General features: G+C 43.0%; 1 protein-coding gene across 1 annotated transcript; it reads right to left on the bottom strand.

The window, feature by feature from the left end:
• Window positions 1-299: 299 nt before the first annotated feature.
• Window positions 300-2,199, bottom strand: lratd1 (LRAT domain containing 1). The gene is made up of 2 exons (XM_086061245.1): window positions 2,065-2,199; window positions 300-1,916 (listed from the first exon to the last, which is right to left on the bottom strand). The coding sequence occupies exon 2, from the start codon at window positions 1,877-1,879 to the stop codon at window positions 1,049-1,051; it is 831 nt and encodes a 276-aa protein (XP_085917371.1). The 5' UTR covers window positions 1,880-1,916; window positions 2,065-2,199; the 3' UTR covers window positions 300-1,048.
• Window positions 2,200-20,243: the final 18,044 nt, after the last annotated feature.

Raw genomic sequence — 20,243 nt, 5'->3', positions numbered from 1 at the left:
ATATTCGTATTTTTATACTTGACATGATTTGCGCTGCTTTCAATGTCGCTAGGACGTTTTGGGCAAATCTTGGCATCTTGCTTGATTTAGTCACGCATGTTTAGGAACATAAGAAGAAACCAGAATAAAAATAACGTAAAAAAATGCAAGCATCAAACTCCACACAGGAAAGCGCGGAATCGAACCTAGAACCCAACAACTGCAAGGCGGGTAAAAGCCACATCATCTTACATAATGCATAACTGAGTGATGGGAGGGGGTTGGGGGGGGGGGGGGTACACCCGTTTAAGCTCCCCATGGATAGATGATTATGTTGTCCATGCAAGCTTTTGCATGAGCGGTTCCTGTTTGGCCTTTCAAATATGCGCAGGCCGACACATGAAGCCTATCAGGCCTCAGGCAGGTCAGCCAAGCATGAATAATTCATACGCTCACTATGAGCTGTCGTGTGTGCGTGCGTGCGTGCGTGCGCGTAAACCTTAATAACACCTGCTGGACTAAACACTTGTTTTTTATATTTCAACCTCCATTTATTTGAACCCAAAAAAAAAAAGAGGAAGAAAAAAAAATCAGGGTCAATACTCCACTCAACGCAAATACAAAAATAAAGAAGACATTTTTTTTTTTTTTTTACACACACACACACACACACACACACACACATCCTTTGCTGTGGATGGCTGTGAGCTGACAATAAAAGAATATTGTCATGTATGGCAAAAAAGAGGGGTGCAAAAATGCTTCCATTCTGTCATTTTTAGGCAGCTTCTGTGTGACCATGAGGGGAACGCTTAAAGCGAACGGGGACTCTCATCTGACATCTCCCAAAAAAACACAATCCGGGGGGGAAACCAAGCCCAGTCATGAGGAGGAGGAGAGGGGGTGGGTGGGTCGGTGTCTTTTTTTTTTTTTAAGGGGGAGGGGCGTTGTCTTGTTTACACGGTTCCACATTCCACAACAGCACAGCGGTCTTGAAACGCATCACGGCTTTTAAGCCAACAGGTCCAACATGGGGGGGGGGGGGGGGGGGGGTTGTGTATGAAACGGATCAGTCCTTGCCCCCGCCGACCAGGGAGAGCTCCTCCAGGATGCCGCTGGCGTCCACCCGCCGCCTCTCGCGGATCATGTCCTCCAGGCTGCGAAAGACCAAAGTATGCACGCCGCTGCCGGCCAGCCGAACCTTGAGCAGGTACTGCTGCTCGGCCGAGTGCGCCTCGCCGCCCGCCTTGAACTCGCGCTTGCCGAAGCGGCACCAGGCGGCGAAACTTTCCGAGTTGGTCCAGCAAATCTCGTCGCTGCGCAGGCCCACGTGGCCCGCCGCGTTCTGCACCACCAGGTCGGCGGGCAGCGGCCGGTATCGGTAGCGGCCGTTGGCGATCCTGCCGCGGCGGCCGTTGCACGCCTCAAGCAGGCCGTCCCGCCGGATCTCGCCCTTGTGCAGGTGGATGACGCGGCCGTCGCGCTCGCACACGGCCCAGTGCGGCGGCTGCGCGGCGGCCACCAGCTCCAGCAGGTCGCCCGGCTTGCACACGCCCAGCAAAGCGGGGGCCGCGTACACGTCCAGGTCCTGGTTCTCGCGCAGCTTGGAGAAGATGCACTCGTGCGCGCGGAACGCCGAGTACTCCACCTCGCTCAGCGAGAAGGGGCCCCCCGGACCCCCGTCCGCGTCCTCCTCGTCGTCGTCGGCCGGGCTCAGGCTCATCAGCTCCTTGCCGAAGCCGCAGTCGGACGGCGTGCGCTCGTCCGCCGCCTCCTCCTCCTCGTCCGAGAAGAAGTAGGCGACGCCGACGCGCAGCTCGTCCTTCTCCAGCCCGGACGGATCCCCCGTGGGCAGCTCGCTGTAGTTGAGGTGGGTGATCCGGTCCAGTTGGTTTCCCATCAAGGACCCGGCAAGGCAGCGGCATGGACTGCAGTGTCTGCGCGGGAGGGACAAGCGGACAAGCGGGCGTCAGACGAGCTCGCCGCCGCGCGCATTTTACGCACCGGCGACGCGTCGAACGAAGAGACGCGCGCGAACCAAACCCCCCCCAGCCCCACCCCCACCCCCCCAAAAAGAGACAATACCTGTGCGCCCCCTAGGCAGGTGCTTAAATATCCTTCACTTCCATCGGCGCGCGTCCTCGCTCCTCTTCCGATTTGCTGCTGCGTCCTTCCGCCGATGGAGTCCGAGCGTGCCAACACTTTACCACCGCCGGCGTCCGCGGCTTTTAAGGAGCCCGCGGAAGCCCCGCCCCCTCCTCGCTGTGTGAGTGGACCGCGCCGCACGGGACAGCCAATGGGGAAAGCCGGTGGGAAACGCCATTCAACTGCGTTGACCAATCGGAGGCGAGTTGGGCCGAGTGGCGGCTATATAGCGCTTGTGCGCGCGCGCGCGCGCGTGTGTGTGTGTGTCGCATAGCTGTGGAAATTCTTGACGAGAGGCGTTCGAGTGTTCTACAAGCTTGCACTTCTGTTTCGCAGCGGTACACAATCAGTCCATTTGTGAAGGTTTCACAACCTTTGTTTCGCCAAATAACTTTTTTTTAATCTTTTTTTACATGCAACTCAAACCAGAGAAAAATGTCACAAAACGTATACACTGCAGTGAACCCTGTTGTCGGATTTGTAGTCGTCGTTAAGTGGTGCCTTGAGATACGAGTTTCTTTGTTCTGCGACCATGCTTGCAAATCAAAATAATTTCCTCATCCCACCAGCCAATGAAGTCCTTTTTTTTTTTACTCCTGAGAGAGAAAAATGAAAAAAAAAATTTGTAGTGTGTTTTTCAATAAGAAAAATAGCACTCTCTAATACTGTGTTCCCGCCTTTGCCACTGGGTGGCAGTATAATAGGATCGTGCAGACACAGATGAAGAGTAAACTTCTTCTACTACTCCAAAATAAAATGCTGAAATAATCATTTACCCTTGAAGACAAAAAATATATGCCCATGAGTACGGTTAAATTGTTTTTCTTTAGTTTGTTTGTGTTCAAATATCCAATGCTTACAAGGTTCTAGTTCTAAATCCGCAACAATTGACGCTAACTGTTAGCATACCAATGGCGTTTTCCCATTATATGTTAGCATTAAGCCCAAGGGCTGCTTTAAAAAAAAATATATATATATATAATAATAATAAATGAAGGGCTGCTTTGAAGGCAGCATTGTGTACTTTTAAAATTAAATAATAATAATAGTAATCAAATGACGTTGCACACCTTCAATGTAGTACCACGTTGTGCCACAACATGCCAGCCAGGCAGCACTGAGCTCAACTGGAGGACACGCAGTGGTTGTCAGTCATCATATGCGTTGCTGCTCCACGTGTGTCGAGTAGCAAGTTGACGCAAAAGGTTAGAGATCATCTTTGAGAAATCACTGAGCCGTCGGTGGCATTTCCGAGTTTGTGTAAATGAGTTCATGTGTGAGCGTGTAACGTGAATGTGAGACGATGCGTGTGTTTGTGTACGTGTGTGTGTGACAGCAACAGCAAAACAAAGAAGTCCACAGGGAGATGATTGCAAAGCATGTAACATGTGGGGCCGACGGATGTTGTGACCCCCCCCCCCCCCCCCCCCAAATGAAACCCGCATCAAATTTGAGGCGCAGCGGCAGCGGACTCGCCGTCGCATGCATAATGTAGCACGCGGCTTTCGTATCGCGCACGCGCGGATGCACGCGCGGATGTACGCGCGTCATTCCAGGCTGCTTTTTCATCGGCGCCGCCTGGAGGAGATCGCTATCCTGACGTTTAGATCTACCCCCCCGCCCCCCCTTTACCCTTCACCCTGAGCATGTTTTCTCTTTTCACCTCCTCCCATCACAAATGCTTTCTTCTTCTTCTTCTTCTTTTTCTTCTTCTTCTTCTTCTCCCACATGGCGACCGATTGTGGAGACATGTAGCAGTCCTTGCTCTTTGTTTCCAGCAGTGGTAGGCAGAGAAGGTGGGGGGGGGGGGGGTTACTGTACACACACATGCAGGACAAAAGCTTCCACTCAGCCCTCCTGTATTTACACTCGCATCCGAGAGGACTCACCTGTGTATGGAGTCGTCGTTAGTGCAGACAGAATGTGGCTGTAAGCGAGTGCTTGTCGAAGGGCTTTGTAATGAGAACCGATGGGGGTCACAAAGGTCACGGTCACTAAACAGACAAAACCCGTGGAGGGAGGGAGCGGGGGGGGGGGGCTTTAAAAAAGCATACAAGTTGAATTCATGTGTTCTTCTTTTCAAGTGTTTCTCCTGCACACGTTTGGATGTTTTCATCCAATCAGATTTCAGCCTGCGTGTTGCCATGGCAATAATCTGCCTTCACGATTCGGAGTGATTGTCAATGTAAGTGAAACTTGATTGTAAATGGTGCTGTTTTCCAACACACATGTCGTCAAACTCGAGGCCTGAGGGCAGGATTCGGCCCGACCCCTCATTTTATGCGGCCGGCAAAGACAGACCAAAATGAGCAAAAATTTACTAAAATTACAAATTGTCTTCAATGGTTGATTGATCTTTTCTCTTCCGATTTTGAAAAAGTTATCGGGGATGGCGGCCAACAACCATCCTATTTGTCGTTCAACGACGGGCGCCACCCTCGTGCTGTTTGCCCAAATATGGTCATATTTTTTCCACAGTCAGTTTTTTTTGCAGATTATTAACATGATGAAAGTGTTGAAAAATGTCCCGAGCACTCAACTGTCTGCGGAGCGTTATAAAATTCAGCAAAAAAAAACCAACCTACCAAGTAAAAACTATAATAACCTATATTAAAAATATATCAAATATAGCTAAAAATAAAATATAAATATAAAAATATAATAACGAAATATATTTAAAACATTATAAAATAAAAATGAAAATATGAATAAAATAAAAATATAAAATCAAAAAATAATGTCAAAAAATACACACTACCTCTGTGGGAGCCGCACAGCATTATGTTGCCTCAAGAGTGAACGTCTTGATGTTGTTTTTTTAGACAATTTGTTCAAATAATTAACGTTAGCTACATTTCAGTAAGCCCCGGTTTTGTTAAAAAAAAAAAGAAAAAGGGATTGTTGCATGCAGATTCATTTCCGCGTCATTTGAAACTGCTTAAGCAGCTCATTGTTTTATTTGCTACACAAGAACGTGCGAGTCTTGTTTTGTAACTAATCCAAGCACGAGTGCCCCGTTGTCTCCCCTTTAATTGAGAATCGCAGTCATGTCGTTCGGCGTCCCACCAGGCGCTCCCGCACGGCCTCAAGCTGTTCGGAGACGTCTGGTGAGTCGACTGGGCAGGAAATTGGAAAAGTTTTGACACGGCGACGTTTTCTCGTTGCCAACATGAGTAATTGATTTGGCAAAATGTCCCCCGTGAAACAGAAGGTCCTAAAAATCTCAAACAAACAACAAATGTTGCGCGGGTTGTCGTCACCAAGCGTGAGTCATTGTCTTCGGTTTCGGCCATCTTGGAAGCAAGTCGATCTTGTTTAAAAAAACAAAACAAAAAAAACATCCAGTACAGAACACCCTTTTTTTGCAAAAGACTGTTTATGTGTGTGCGGTTGCAGTCTCCCATCTGCGTGTGATTGAAAAGCAGCTCTTCCGTCGGTGGGCTCTTATCAGCACTCGTCAGACCGCGATGCATTCAGGAGGGCCTCGGCTGACACACGGGGAACTCGTCGACGTGGCCTTGAATGCCAACTTCCTTTCCGCCTCTCCGCCTTATTGCCACTGGAGCCGACACTCGGTCTTCCATACGGGCAGCGGCCATACGTTCCGCTATTACCGATAAATCGAAAAGTCGAAAGGTCACTTTGGCATGCAGCTGTACGGTATAACGATGTACACCGTAGTGACGTATAACCAATTGCAGAGGTATCTTGATGGTCAAATCGAAAGAGGTGGCAAATCCAGGTCCAGAAAGTAAAAATCCTGTCACAGTTTGGCTTTAGCCCCTGATGCTAGCTAGCTAGCTAGCTCCCTAAAAGGTAAACGAGCACCATGGGAGCTAGCTGGAGAGCTAGCTACCTAGCTAGCACATGGGGCTAAAGCCAAACTGTGAAAATCCTGCCACAGTTTGGCTTTAGCCCCTGATGCTAGCTAGCTAACTCGTCGCTAAAAGGTAAACGAGCACCATGGGAGCTAGCTGGGGAGCTAGCTACCTAGCTAGCACATGGGGCTAAAGCCAAACTGTGAAAATCCTGCCACAGTTTGGCTTTAGCCCCTGATGCTAGCTAGCTAGCTAGCTCCCTAAAAGGTAAACGAACACCATGGGAGCTAGCTGGGGAGCTAGCTACCTAGCTAGCACATGGGGCTAAAGCCAAACTGTGAAAATCCTGCCACAGTTTGGCTTTAGCCCCTGATGCTAGCTAGCTAACTCGGTCCCTAAAAGGTAAACGAGCACCATGGGAGCTAGCTGGGGAGCTAGCTAAAGCCAAACTGTGACAGGATTTTTACTTTCTGGACCTGGATTTGCCACCTGTCGAATATTTTTTTGAATCGATTAATCTATTGATTTTTCAATTGACTAATCAGATTTATTTAACTTGTGGGAATGCTTTCATTCCCACATTTGTTATTGGGATTCTTTATTCTTACTTATTATTGTGGGAATGCTGATAGCACTTTTTTTTTGCCATGTAAAAAAAAAAAAGGTTTACACCGTTCAAATTTCAACTTGCTTCAAAAATGTACGGTTGAATATCACCCCCCCCCCCCCCCCCCCCCCGTCATTTTAAATGGGACAGGCACTGACATTTTTCTCACAGATGGGAGACGACCACTGAGCCATGCCGTCCTTATACTAAAAGTGAGGGCAAATGTGCTTTACCGACGAAGGTTGTCATGTTCATATTTCATGAAAGACAGCCGGCGTATGACATATTGCCGTCATATTTGCCTCCCCGCACGTATCGGACTCGGCGGCCGCGCTCGGACGGTCACATTGGTATGCAAGCTGGCATCGGTTGGCAGTGGGGGGGGGGGGGGACGGATAAAAGTGCTAATCAGTTCCAGTGAAGCGGCTCCAGTCCCGAAGCGCAAATGTGCCGACATCAGCAGCGCCGGCAGACCGTGCGCGTTATTGCCCGGCCGGAGCCTCGGCCGTGTCGAAAGAGGTCGGACGGAGGTCGCCGTCCGCCGCGCCGAATGTTACGACAGCGTAGGACAAATTGTCCTGAGCGGAGTCACCGGACGCGCTTGCGCGGATCACATTTAATGGACGCTTGCGGACATATGCGGCCGCTCGCCCGCTCGCTCACTTGACGGCGGATGCAAGCGTGAAATGTGGCAACGAGAGAATTGAGGACAACTCGTTGGCATCAAATCAAATCGACATTTGCCTCCCAAAATAAAATGAGGAATTCATATTCTTGAATTGAAGTTGCCTTTTGTGTCGCTAAAAGTCGCCAATTCCAAACGTTTGACGAGCAAAAGTGCGGCAGTGTCGCACTCGGCCTCTCTTCTAATTTGTTCAGCATGAAAATGGACTTGAAGATTTGATTTCCTCTTGAGGAAAAGCCTGCAAAATAAGATTACACGTTTCCTGGAAACTAATTAGCTCGCAGCAGTTGAAATGTTTTTCCGATGAATCATGTTGCCTGCAGCCATATTTTTTTCCCTCGATTGCGTTCGGCCCGGAACGCACCACAAACGTCAAACGCGGCCGTCACAAAACAAAACGCTACCTTTTGATCAAAGAAGCTAACGCGGGCTGCATGCATGCCGATTATTGGAACAAATGTGAAGGCACAATTGTCCGATTTTCCTGAGAGATTTTTCCTCTCCAACACGCTGATCGTAAATCCTAGTTACAATTCTGGAATGCCAAGTCATTCTGGCTTTCATCTACAGGGTACACAGTATTGACCCTTGTGGGACGCCACAAGTTTCCCTCGGCAATTTTGTTATTCATGTGAGCGTCCTGGAAACTGTTTCACTGGTCGTGTAGTGGTGAATATCTCACACAGGTGGTGCGGGTGCCATCCCGATTAGTTTCACAAAACGCAACCACTGCCGGTCCTGGGTTGTCATCTTCTCATCCGGTGTAAAACCCGTGACAAACAAATGGTGGGAGTGACTCGTTGTGGCGACACGTGATGTGACAGTAACATACTTTGCGCCAGTATGGCTGATTTAGAGTGCCTCGTTGTCACAATGTTGAAAAGCCCAACATTTTTAAGCCTGTTTTTATATATATTTTTTTAGGGTTGTCAAAATTAGTGCGTTCATTTTGAATTAATTGAGCTAAAAAAAAAAAAGAATGCGCGATTAACTCATTCACTGCCATTGACAGCAATAGACGTCAAAAAATTATTTGAACTCTTTCTATTAGTTAAAAAAAAAATCAATTTTTGTTAAGAGTATGAAAGCCTAGAATTGTTTTTTGTACATTTAGAACAGATATAAAATTAGTGATTAATCGTGAGTTAACTAGTGAAGTCATGCAATTAATTACGATTACAAATTTAAATCACCTGATGCCCCTAATTTTTAATAATCTTTTCTGTATTTTTTTAAATCTTTTTTTAAAAATTATTAAAAATTAGGGGCGTCAGGCGATTACAATTTTTAATTGTAATTAATCGCATGAGTGCACTAGTTAACTCACGATTAATCACAACTTTTATATCTGTTCTAATACAATAAAAACAATCTTGGTATTCGTACTCTTGTTAACACAAGTGGGAAAAAATGTTTAAACTAATAGAAATAGTTCAAATGAATTTTTGACGTCTATAGCCGTCGATGGCAGTGAATGAGTTAATGGCCACCCCTTATTTGGAAAGCCTGTACTGGGGGAATTCCAGTTGCAACACAGCAGACACGTCAAAATTTTGCAGTAATAATAACTGGCGTCAAGTTGTATTTGACTATTTGACTATTTTAAAAATGTGCAGCATTTTACAAGTTACTTCCGTGGCAGAAAAATGACCTCAACACAAATCAATATCGCACTCATTTTTTACAGTACATCTTACGTTTAGAACAGATACAAAATAAGCGATTAATCGTGAGTTAATTATTGAAGTCATGCGACTGATTGCGATTCAAAAATGGAATCGCCTGACACTCTTAATTCTTGTACTTGATTCATTTTAACCATTGAAATTGCTCAACGGCACCGAATCTTCCATCCAACACTCCCGCCTCGGACCTTTACCTCCCGCAATGGCTGGCGAGTCCCCCATTTCCCGACGTTTCTGTTAAAGGCTCGGGTTCAGCTGGTCGAGACTTGATGATGAATTAACGGGCGGCCGACGTCGAGGGAATTACCTTGTCTGCTTTTGTGGGGAAGTTGCCGACTTTACAATGCAATTTCATGACCGCGCTCCCTTGGGGGGGGGGGGGCGGGTGGGGGTAGGGGGGGGGGCTCATATGTCACGCTAATAAAAGCCTTGTGGAGATAGCGGATTTATGAGGCGGATGTGCGCTCAGGCCTCACCTCCACACCGCCGTTTCTGTTCTACATGTTCAGTATAGAAATACAATTGATTTAGCCCCCCCCCCCCAACACACCTTTAACCTCAATAAGGTGACATCTGTTTTCGCCTAATAGTACAAAGTCCTCCCGTTTTTTCCCCCCTCAAACAAAAGATATGTATCACATTAAGTGGCGCTGATTTATTGGCTCGCTCTGCCAGCTGTTGCCACTTAGCGCGGCTGCGGCTGCAGCTGTGACGTTCACGATGGCGCGAAGTAACAACAACAACAACAACAACAAAAAAAAATCACGGTGGAAATAGATGGATATTATTCGCCGTGTGTTCCAAGAAAAGAGGTTTGCTGGCGTGATGAGACCCCCGCGCCGGCTCTTAAGGGCCCTTCGGCGCGCACGCGGGTGGCTTATTGTCGGCGGTCTCGATAGGGGGCCAGGGGGGGGGGGGGGGGGGTCGCCTCTTACCTACACTCGGCAATTCAAACGCTTCGTTAATCCTCCACATTGTCTCCTCTTTGAGCTGTTTTCTTGCTTCTCCTTCCAAATTGGATTAGAGTTAATCCTCGCTATTTCTGTTGGTTAGGGAGTGTCCCCCCCCCCTTTAAAATAAATATATAAAATTTTTAAATATTAATTAGTAATTAAATAATAAATAATAGTAATTAATATAATATAATAAACAATTAATAAGTAAGAACAAATAATTAATTGATCTAAATTTATTCATATTAATTAGTAATTAAATAATATTTAATAGTAAATATAATGTGATATAATTTAGTAATATAATAGTTAATAAGTGAGAAAAACTTAATTAATTATTCTTATTTTATTTATTATTTATATTTGCCAATTTTGGCCTTGGTGAAGTTGTGGCAACTTTTTTTTGTAGGTGAAACGAATGATCGCTTCTCGTGCGACTCTTGCGGCGCACAACTTGACTCGCAGTCGAACTGAGTGAACTTTTCAGTTGGTTGATCGCACGCGCCCCCCAAAAACAAAACATCCACTTTTTCTTGTGAAAGAGTTTTGCTTTCGAGCAGAGCTGAAATAATGAAAGTCAATTTCAGGCCCGACAACGAAACAATGAGCCGAATCGGGCGCGTCTTATCGGAAGCGGAAAAGGTCACACTTGTTGGGGGAGCTCGAGGAAATCTGACAGCCGTTCGTTGTTCTTTTCACCACGAGAAGACATTATTAGGAGATTGCGCAAGTTCGCAACATTTCCCACGTGTTGATTGCAGCCTCTCGGATGAATACGCATGCGTGCGCCTGTTGCTCTCTAAGGGTTATGGGAGGAAATATTGGAAGAGTAAAAGAGCTTAAGAATGATCACATAAACGCATCTTAAGGAACAAAGGTCACACAGAGGTCAGTAAATGTGAGATACGAGTTCCGTATGGTGGCAGTGAACACTCTAAAAAACAGTTGGGTCAAAAAATAACTCAAATTGGGTCAAAAAGGGGACTGACCCAACTTTTTGAGTTTTTCCATTTAAACCCAAAATGTTGGGTCGAATAAATAACACACAAAACAACCCCAAAAATTGGGTTGTGTAATCTGCAAAACAACCCCCGAACGAATGGGTTGGTTTGTACATAGCAACCCATATATATATATATATATATATATATATATATATATATATATATATATATATATATATATATATATATATATATATATATATATATATATATATATATATATATATATATATATATATATATATATATATATATATATATATATATATATGTGTTATATAACCCATTTAACCCAACTTTTGAGATAAAATAAATAACTCAAATAGTTGGTTCAGTTCCTTTTTGACCATATTTGGGTTATTTTTGAGCCCACTATTTAGAGTTTAGCATAACAAAATGCACTCAAATTGCTGGGTCACAAATAACCCAATTATGGGCCAAAAAGGGACAAAATATTTGGTCACAAATGACCCAATTTTGGGTTAAGAAAAAAAAAGAAGGACAAACTCCTACTTGGGTCAATATGACCCATTTACTTTTTTGTACAAAACAAGACAATTTTCGGGGTTGGTTGGTCCAAAACACACTCTAAAAATAGCTGGGTCAAAAAACAAAAAATAACAGTGAAGGATCGAATGTTGGGTCACAAATAACCCAATTATGGAATTGAAAATAAAAACTCCTGCTTGGATTAATATGACTTTTTTTATATATATATTTTTTAATAATTGGCCCAAGTAGCAATTTAGCAGTTTTTGTCCCAACTGTTTTTAGAGTGTACAACAATCAGCAGTTGGGCAGACGAAACAAGTCTTCAACAACGAGAAGTTCACCTTGTATATTATGGACCGCAGTCTGCTAGCTTAATGCTAACGCGTACCAGGAAACGCCATAGACAGGCTAACAAAATTGCAATGGCTGTATTGAAGACAAACATCGGAGCAACACAATCAGACAATGTGCAATACATTATGTACAATATTTGCGATACATTTCATGTTCCCAATTTCTTGCGAATTTTTTAAAGTTTACACGATAGAACAGAGCGTACGTGTTGCTCGGTATGTCCCAATACTTTTGTGCAAGTATTCATGCAAAGTTCCTCTCCTTGCTCGGGTGCCCTTGACCCCGCCGACCCCCCCGCGCCCCTGCGCCCCTGCGCCCCCTCCTGCCTCCATGTTAAACAAATGTTGCCTCATCTCTCGTCTGACTTGAGTGCTCTCGCTCGCTCGCTCTCTCGCTCTTTAGCCTTGCAGCCTTTGCATCAGCACACACACACCGAACCGCCATCCCGCCCTCCCGCCCTCCCACTCCTCCTGCTGCCCGCCCTCGTCTTGTGCTCGCCTTCTCAAGCCCGGCGGAAAATTCGAGTCAATAATCTCCGGATGTCACGCGTGCGCTTTTGAATGAGGGGTTGGGGGGGCTGTGTTGGGGGGGTAGTGCCTGCAATTTTCTGCAGCCTTGACTTCTTCAATCGAGCATTCTCAGCATCCTCCTCCTTCTCGACAGGCTGCCTTTCCGTCGACCTTATTTATTTCATTATTTTAGGGAGAGAGAAAAAAACAAAACATTCCTCCCTTGTCGTGAAAGGCGCTGAAGGACAAAAGCAACGGTGAGAATTCACCTTGTTAAAGCCCACGAAAAAAAATAATGCAAAAGAATTGGATGTTTGTGGGACAGCAGCTGCCATGAGAGTCAGAAGGTCCCCAAAAAGTGAAAATAAAAATTTGAATGACAAAAAGAAATCTTCAACAATGCAACCTACGAGCTGAAAAACGAAAGGCCTCCGATGGCCGGAATATATCTCACCAAGGCTTTTCCACACCTCGACAACGAGGCGCTCTAATGTAGCCAAGGCAACGCAAACTCCCGTCCACACATTTGTGGTTAACTCATTCACTGCCATTGACGGCTATAGACGTCAAAAATTCATTTGAACTATTTCTATTAGTTTACTTTTTTTTTCTTCTTCACTTTTGTTAACAAGAGTATGAAAACCCCCCAAAAATGTATTGTACATTTAGAACAGATATAAAATTCATGCGATTAATTACAATTACAAATTTTTATTGCTTGACACCCCTATTTTTTCAATAATCTTTTCTTTAAAAATAAAATAAAATATATATATTTTTTAAGTCTAGGTTTTCATACTCTCTTTTCATACTAATAGAAATAGTTAAAATAATTTTTGGACGTTTATAGTCGTCAATGGCAGTGAATGAGTTAAGTTGGAATTTCCTTCCTCCTGACTTTTTCCTCCTTTCTCTGCACGATGCGCGCAATCACGGCCGACAACGAGGCACTCTAAACAACACTTTAATGCTGTATTTGCACAACGGAGCAGCGACGTATTCTCGGTCTTTGCACATTTCCAACAGTTATCTTCAAATATTTATAATGTTTTTAGAAATGCATCTCTGAAGTCTCTTTAAGCGGGAAAACTATCTTTTGTTTATCTGGAGCGATGACGAGCAGAAAGAAAAGTTCTGTCCTCAAATGAGCTTAAGTGTTAATGAGTTACTTAGCTGCGAGGTGGGGAAGGTCATTTCTTTTCGCCCGAGCAAAAAAAAAAGAAAAGTGTCCAAAAGGCAGCTGCGGCTTTTATTGCTGCGGTTTGTTTCGTGGCAGGAAATAGTGTGGCCGTGAAATCAATGTGTGGACTGGCGTGATCAATGATTTCATTATTGGCGTTCCCAAAGCGAGAGGACTTAAATGGTTGGCGTTACACGCCGGCCGCCCGAACGCGCAACCAAGGCCGCTGATGAACGGCCCCCGCGGCATTTTTGTCACCTTCTTCAAGGTGCTTGCGTATCCTTGATGATGTTTGCGGCATTATTGATGACAATGCACGTCAGTGTAAAACTTAATTAAATAACGGCGCGCAAGGTTGTGCAAAGGAGTCACTTTAACACAATTTTGCAATAATAAATATGGTAAAAAAAATATATATATATATAATACTGTATATAGATATATTTGTGGAGTTTCTTCATGTTCCAATTAATTTTCTCTTAATTTGAAAAGAAAAATGTACTGTTCCTGTCACAAATGTCCAACATGAAACACTAATGCCTCCTAGTGGCAGGAAAATGGCCTCAACACAAATTCCACTCAAATGCTTTATGCTCATTTTAACTGTTATTTTAACGTCAAATAACTTTATGAAATACTTACAAATTATTATTAAAAGTATCAAAACTCTGAAGGTGTTCGCTCGTTCACTGCCTTTGATGACCCGAGACGTCAAAAGATCCAAAATGAACGGGGCTGGCGGTGAAGTTTTAAGAGGCCATCATCAGTCCAATTTGAAATCAAATTTGCATAACACGAACAACGCCTTCTTTCCATTTCCAACATCTTTTCTTTGTGAAACGAGATTATAAATCTCGTTTTATTTGTTTCCATGCCGGTCCATCAAAATAGCGCTACATGGGAAACCGGTCGTCAGGCACAAAAAGAAAAAGAAAAAGGGTAAAGGCCCACAGTTTGACATCACGTCAATAAATACAAATTAGCGCGAAGTGGCCCTTTTGAAAATGTCCAAGCGATTATCACTCAGACGTTAATAATGACGCCACGTCCAAATGTTGGACAAGCGCCAAGTCATTTTCTCCCCTGTAATCATAACCACCAATTAAATGACATTTCAGGCACGGAACCGCACATTTATTTATTACGCCCAATTTTCATGTTCCCACGCTTCAGTTACATTTGGTCTCATAAAAGACTTTTGCTATACTCAACAAATGAAATATTGACTTTAATATCGTCTCGTCAGCTTGTCTCATGCGGCGCTTATAGCGTTAGTTAAACACAAAAATATTGACTTGACCTTCTTTTGTTTCTGGCTGTCCTGCGTGTCCGGTTTGGCGCCATCAAATCCATTTTTGCTATTGAAATGAACTGAACCATGCAGTATATGAGAGAAAATTCAGATTCTTTGTAAATAGAGTATTTATTGATCTTTTTGAGCAAATTTAAAAAATATATATATATATATATATTTTTTTTAATAGTCTCCTTGTAAGACTTTTGATTTGTATCATATTTGATACATACGGTCACAATACTTTAAATTCGTACATTTACAACTGTCGAAAATATAACAATAAACAGACATATCAAACATATTAGTATTTCCAAAAATCAGAAAGAACATTTCCCGCTATTAATAAGCATATTGTGTCTCTCCTTTCTCAATTGGGGCAATCTTGCAAGGTCGCCGGAAAAAGCCGTCAGCTGGGTGATGCTGCCCTCTAATGGATGATCCGTGCAATGCATGTGTCAGATCATATACGTCAGGGTTTTAATGGAGAAAAAAAATATTTTACTCATGAAATAAAGGAAAGGAAATAAAAATGTCTTGTATTTAATAATGATACGTTTGGCTTTATAGGGTTCATAACTTGACTTAAAGTGGGGATGTCGTCTGCCATTTTGTCCATCTAAATTTGAAACGCCAAAATGAATCGGCATTTGCAAATTTGGTCCGGCAATACCATTTACACCTCAGTATGGGATCGGGGCGAGCGAAGGTAAATTGTCTGCCCTCGAGCCCGTGTACCAAGCAGGTGCTTTTAACGGCTCTACGCGAGGGAAGCGACAACCTTCCTCACTTGTCGAGCAGAAAAAGGCAAAAGGTGAAATTGAACCTCAAAGTTGTCTTTTCAGAGAATTTGCATATAGATGCGCTTGACCTTCCCGCCGGCAAGACGCCGCTTCGACTTTGGCGGCAATTAAGAACAATTACGAATATGTTTTCTTGTAATTCCCCGATCAGCGGTGCATGAGGGCCGAGGCCCGGCTTTTAAGAGGTTGTCATTCAAAAACACATTACACCACACCTTGGAGACACTTTAAGGCGTTTTTTTTTTTTTTTTTTTTAATTGAGGTATTGAAGTTCCGCACCAGAGCTTAAGCTATTTTCTTATCTTACACTTGGCGAATATTTTATAACACACAAATATTAAAGCAAAGGAATGTATGTTAGAGCTTTAATTGTTCCTGATGTCATACAACTCTGAATTTGGACCAAATTTTCTAGAAAAAAAAAGTACCGCAAGACTAATTCTGAACTTTAGTTTTGCTATTTTGACCTTTTTAAATATGCAGCATACAGCGCATCCACAAATTTGTGTCACTGAGTTGAAATTAACTTCATACAGCTCTACCATGTTGGCATTTATGTGGAGCTTAATTTCAAAATCAGTGGACCGAGTATAGAGCTGTGTTGAACGCCACAATTATCTATCTTCAGCAAAGCCCTAAACTTACTATGAAGTTAATTTCCTAAGACAGACTTTAACCAAGTTCATATATAAGTTGAAAAGACACCATAGTCTATCAAAAAAAAAATCTCACATTTTAACTCATTTGCTGCCATTGACGACTCTCGACGTCAAAAATTAATTTGAACTATTTCTATTTAACATTTTTTTCCATTTTTGTTAACAAGAGTATGAAAATCTAGAATTGTTTTTGTACATTTGGAACAGATGTAAAATTTATGATTAATCGTGAGTTAACTAGTGAAGTCATGCGATTTATTACGATTACAAATTTTAATCGCCTGATGCCCCTAATTAAAAAAATAAAATTAATAAACTTCTTTTTTTTTTTAAGAAAATATTATATTTTTTAATCGTAATTAATCGCATGACTTCACTAGTTAACTCACGATTAATCCCAATTTTTATATCTGTTTTAATACAAAAAAAAAAGTGGGAAAACATGTTAAACTAATAAAAATAGTTAAAATGAATCTTTGATGTCTATAGCCGTCAATGGCAGTGAATGAGTTAATTTGGGTCGCACGCGAGCTGGTGCCATCGCGTCTGATAATCAAGCAATGGATATTTGAACACAAATGCAGCAATATAACAATAGTCACAGGCATATAATTCTTTATCCTCTGCATAAAATAATTATTGATTTGCAAGTAAGAGTGTTTTGAGTTACAAGCCCGGTCACGGAAAACAAGGCATTACTGCATTAAAAAAATACAAATAAAAAATTCCAAATATATATATATATATATATATATATGCACCAGTGTTTAATGTAAGTCAACTTTGTGCAAGCAATTAGTTTAATTTTAATGAGCAGTGACCGTCTGTAAAGTAAAGCAAAAATCATTTGAGACATTCAAAGGCGGCTCCGTAAGCTCGGTTGCAGGCTTTGAATTGATCAAACCCGGGCGATGGCGTTGCTTGGCGCTCGTCATATCTGCACGCCGCAGCCATTAACGCGCCGCCCACTCAGGCTGGATGGCGATGCAATCTAATGAAACTCTCTCTGCTGGAGTCAGCGAAAGCTGTCGGGAGATTAACGGACGGTAGGCGGGGATGGCGTGGAAACATTAAAATAAAAAAAATAAAAAAACTTCATGTAAATGACCGCAAGCCTTAATGTTGTATGGTAATCATCTTCTCAAATTTTAGCCGCGCGGAGGTCGTGCGAAGCGAAATCTTTTTTTTTTTTATGGGTTTTTACAGGTTTTTTACTTACTATGTACTTACTGTAATGACATCACATGCGGGAAAAGGAGGAGGATGTTTTAGATTTTAGAACACGACATCATGAAGGTGACATGAAAAATTTTCCCTGAAAAGAATGTCTGACCAATTAGCTAGCTGCTAGCTGTGTTTACGTCAAAAACACGTTATACTGACTTCCTATATGGGGGGTCTTCGGCTTTCAGTGCTCCCAATATGCAGCAGAAAACTAGTGGCATTCCACAAGGCTCAATACTAGAAAGTGGCGTTCCACAAGGCTCAATACTAGAGCCACTCTACAGTATCATTAAAACGACTTTATTTATGACTTTCCTACTGCATTCGTGTAGGTGACTACAGCATGTTTGGACTTGCGTACAAATCAGGGTTACGTTGCTAGCTTAGGAGCAGAACTCCATCGTAAACTGAGGTCCATGTCCCAGCTGGATCTTGGGCCGAAGTCTAACACCCTTGCAGCAGGAAAAATAAACAAAATGCTGATGTGATCTCAACCCCACACGACTTTCTCCTTGTGTAGTAAAAGCGAGGTCTTAAATTGAGTCAAAGCTGCCTTCAAATAGAAAAAAAAAGGAGGTCTTGAAAACAGCAACAGTTAATCTCAGCCCGTGTGATCTTTTTAGATGAAGCGCCTAATGGCCGTTTAATCCTCCTCCAAAAGGAATTTGCATCCTCAGTCAAGAAACTCAGCTTCTTTTGAAGTCTGCCTATTTTATTATTTATCACTCTTAAATTTACCCCCCAAATAACTATTTTTGCATCTCCCTTCGGCTCGTGGCTGCGCGTTCAGTGCGACCCATTTTGTGAGAGGGAAATTCAGTCCCCTAAAAAAAAAACACCATTTAAGTCACAAGACGCACTCACGCAAGCAAAGAATCAAAAAGCCGCCACAGTTATTGGATTTTTTGCTGCGATATATAATACACAGCGCATAGAAATAATTTTTTTTTTTTTTTTTTATAAAAATAATAATAAAAGAGCAATGATGATGACATTTCCGAATGAACAATACTGAGCTCTTAAAAAAAAAAGAAAAAAAAAGAAAAAATAAATACTTTTTTCAATGTGCATATCGGCAATCTCCAGATCGGCCATCTTCCCCCATTTCCTCACGTAAATACAACCCGGGCGTCGCTTTTTGACGGGCCCCCGGAGACGTCTGCTCACCCATGCGGGCAACATCTCGTGTCAGCCGCACGAGAGTCTTTCCCCTCATCTGACGGCTGCTCACGCAAACATTTTTCATTGGGCGGTAAATGCCAGGGCGATTAGCGGTAATTACGTGCAAGTCCACGGAAGGCCCATTCACGGTTACTTACACACCGAGGAACACGAACAGCGGCGCATAGAGGAAAAATGAGACGCTCTGTCTGGACAGTTTTCAGTTTGGGGAGGTTGGGGGGTCGGTGGGGGGGGGGGGGGGTGTGGGGGGGGGGGGGTTCCGCATCACTTTGTCCCTTGCAACAGTGGAAAATTACAGGATAGTTCAAACAAAATGTTTTGAGCAGACAAAGATTTTTTTTGGGGGGGGGGCTGCTTGAAGTGGATCTGCATGAAAGAGTAAACTGCTGAGCCAATTTGATGTTGTTCGCCAAAACACTAGACTAAAAGAACATTTTGGAGATAATCTTGAGAAATTTGTTGTTCAACTTCCAAGAAGAATGTGGTCATAATTTACAAAGAAACACAAAAATATGACCCAAAAAAAAAATCCATAATAACGAGGAAAACCCCTAAAATGGTCAAATAAAGTCATATAAAAAATAATAATAATTCAAAAAATTTATAAATGTGCAAGCGAAAAAGTTAGCAAACAAACCATAAAGATTTATTTATTTATTTTTGGGGGGGGACAAAGCAGAATGATGTCTTTAAAAAGATAGATATATAATGATGGTGTTCCACAAGGCGCTACACTTGGTCCACTACTTTGTGCTCTTTATAAAAGTCAAAATTGTGAACCTGTAAACAATTAACTCTGTTGTCACCCGTTAATATCCACCCGCCTATCCGTTAATTTTTTTTTACGTACAGCATTGCTGTAAGATTTGTTTCTGTTGTTAATGCATACGTTTTCTATTATATTGGTGGACCATCCCGATCCATCCTCCTTCGTAGTGTTAGCATTAGCTTTAGCGCAACATTTAGCGCTAAAACTACTCGAGACATTGAAATGATTATTTATCGGGAAAGGCTGTCGTAACGCAGCGGTCGGCTGCGAATACACAACATGCTCGTTATTATCAACACACGCGTATCCGCAGCAACACAAACGCAACACAAACGCAGGAGGAGATTCAACACTAATCCCTTGCGATTCAATATCATACGTAAAAAATGAAAAAAAGACCGTCAATAATCTTCACGTGGAGAAACTCCCGGGAGGCGCTTGAGCTCATCTTTATAATAATAATAAAAAAAAAATACAAACGAAGAGTCGATCAAAACTGTAAAGCGCAAAAACAAAGTGAACGGAACCGACAGGAAGCCGAAATCAAAGCGGCAAGAAATGAATTCCCGAGGGCCGGCTGAGTGGTGATGCGCGTTTATTGTTGACTTTGTGTCGCTGATGATTGTTTCTCGACGCTTTCGCATGGAAGCACTGACCCGCTGTGGCTGGAGAAACATCAAGAACATGTTTTTATTCGGGCCCCACCAAAAGAAAAAAGCCTGCAAGCGGACGCCTTCAAACCCAGCCTTCTTTACGAATCTGTTTCGAAATGTGAGTAGATGAGCTTTTTTTCAACATGGCCCTGGTTGATCTCTTTATTTCTGCTGCCATAAATACAATTTCTTCAGCCGTTCTTTGCAGTTGAGAGGCTGCATCAAAGCCTTCTGTATGCTCTAGCAAA

This window comes from Leptonotus elevatus, chromosome 18, assembly GCF_054856555.1.
Source record: "Leptonotus elevatus isolate MCC_2025b chromosome 18, RoL_Lele_1.0, whole genome shotgun sequence".
In the NCBI taxonomy this organism is placed as follows: Eukaryota; Metazoa; Chordata; class Actinopteri; order Syngnathiformes; family Syngnathidae; genus Leptonotus; species Leptonotus elevatus.
The sequence above is the reverse complement of the archived record's forward strand: the minus strand, read 5'-3'. Positions and strand labels throughout refer to the sequence as shown.

Coding starts and splice junctions, on each gene's coding strand:
- lratd1 (XM_086061245.1), bottom strand. CDS start 1,879: ATGGGAAACCAACTGGACCGGATCACCCACCTCAACTACAGCGAGCTG.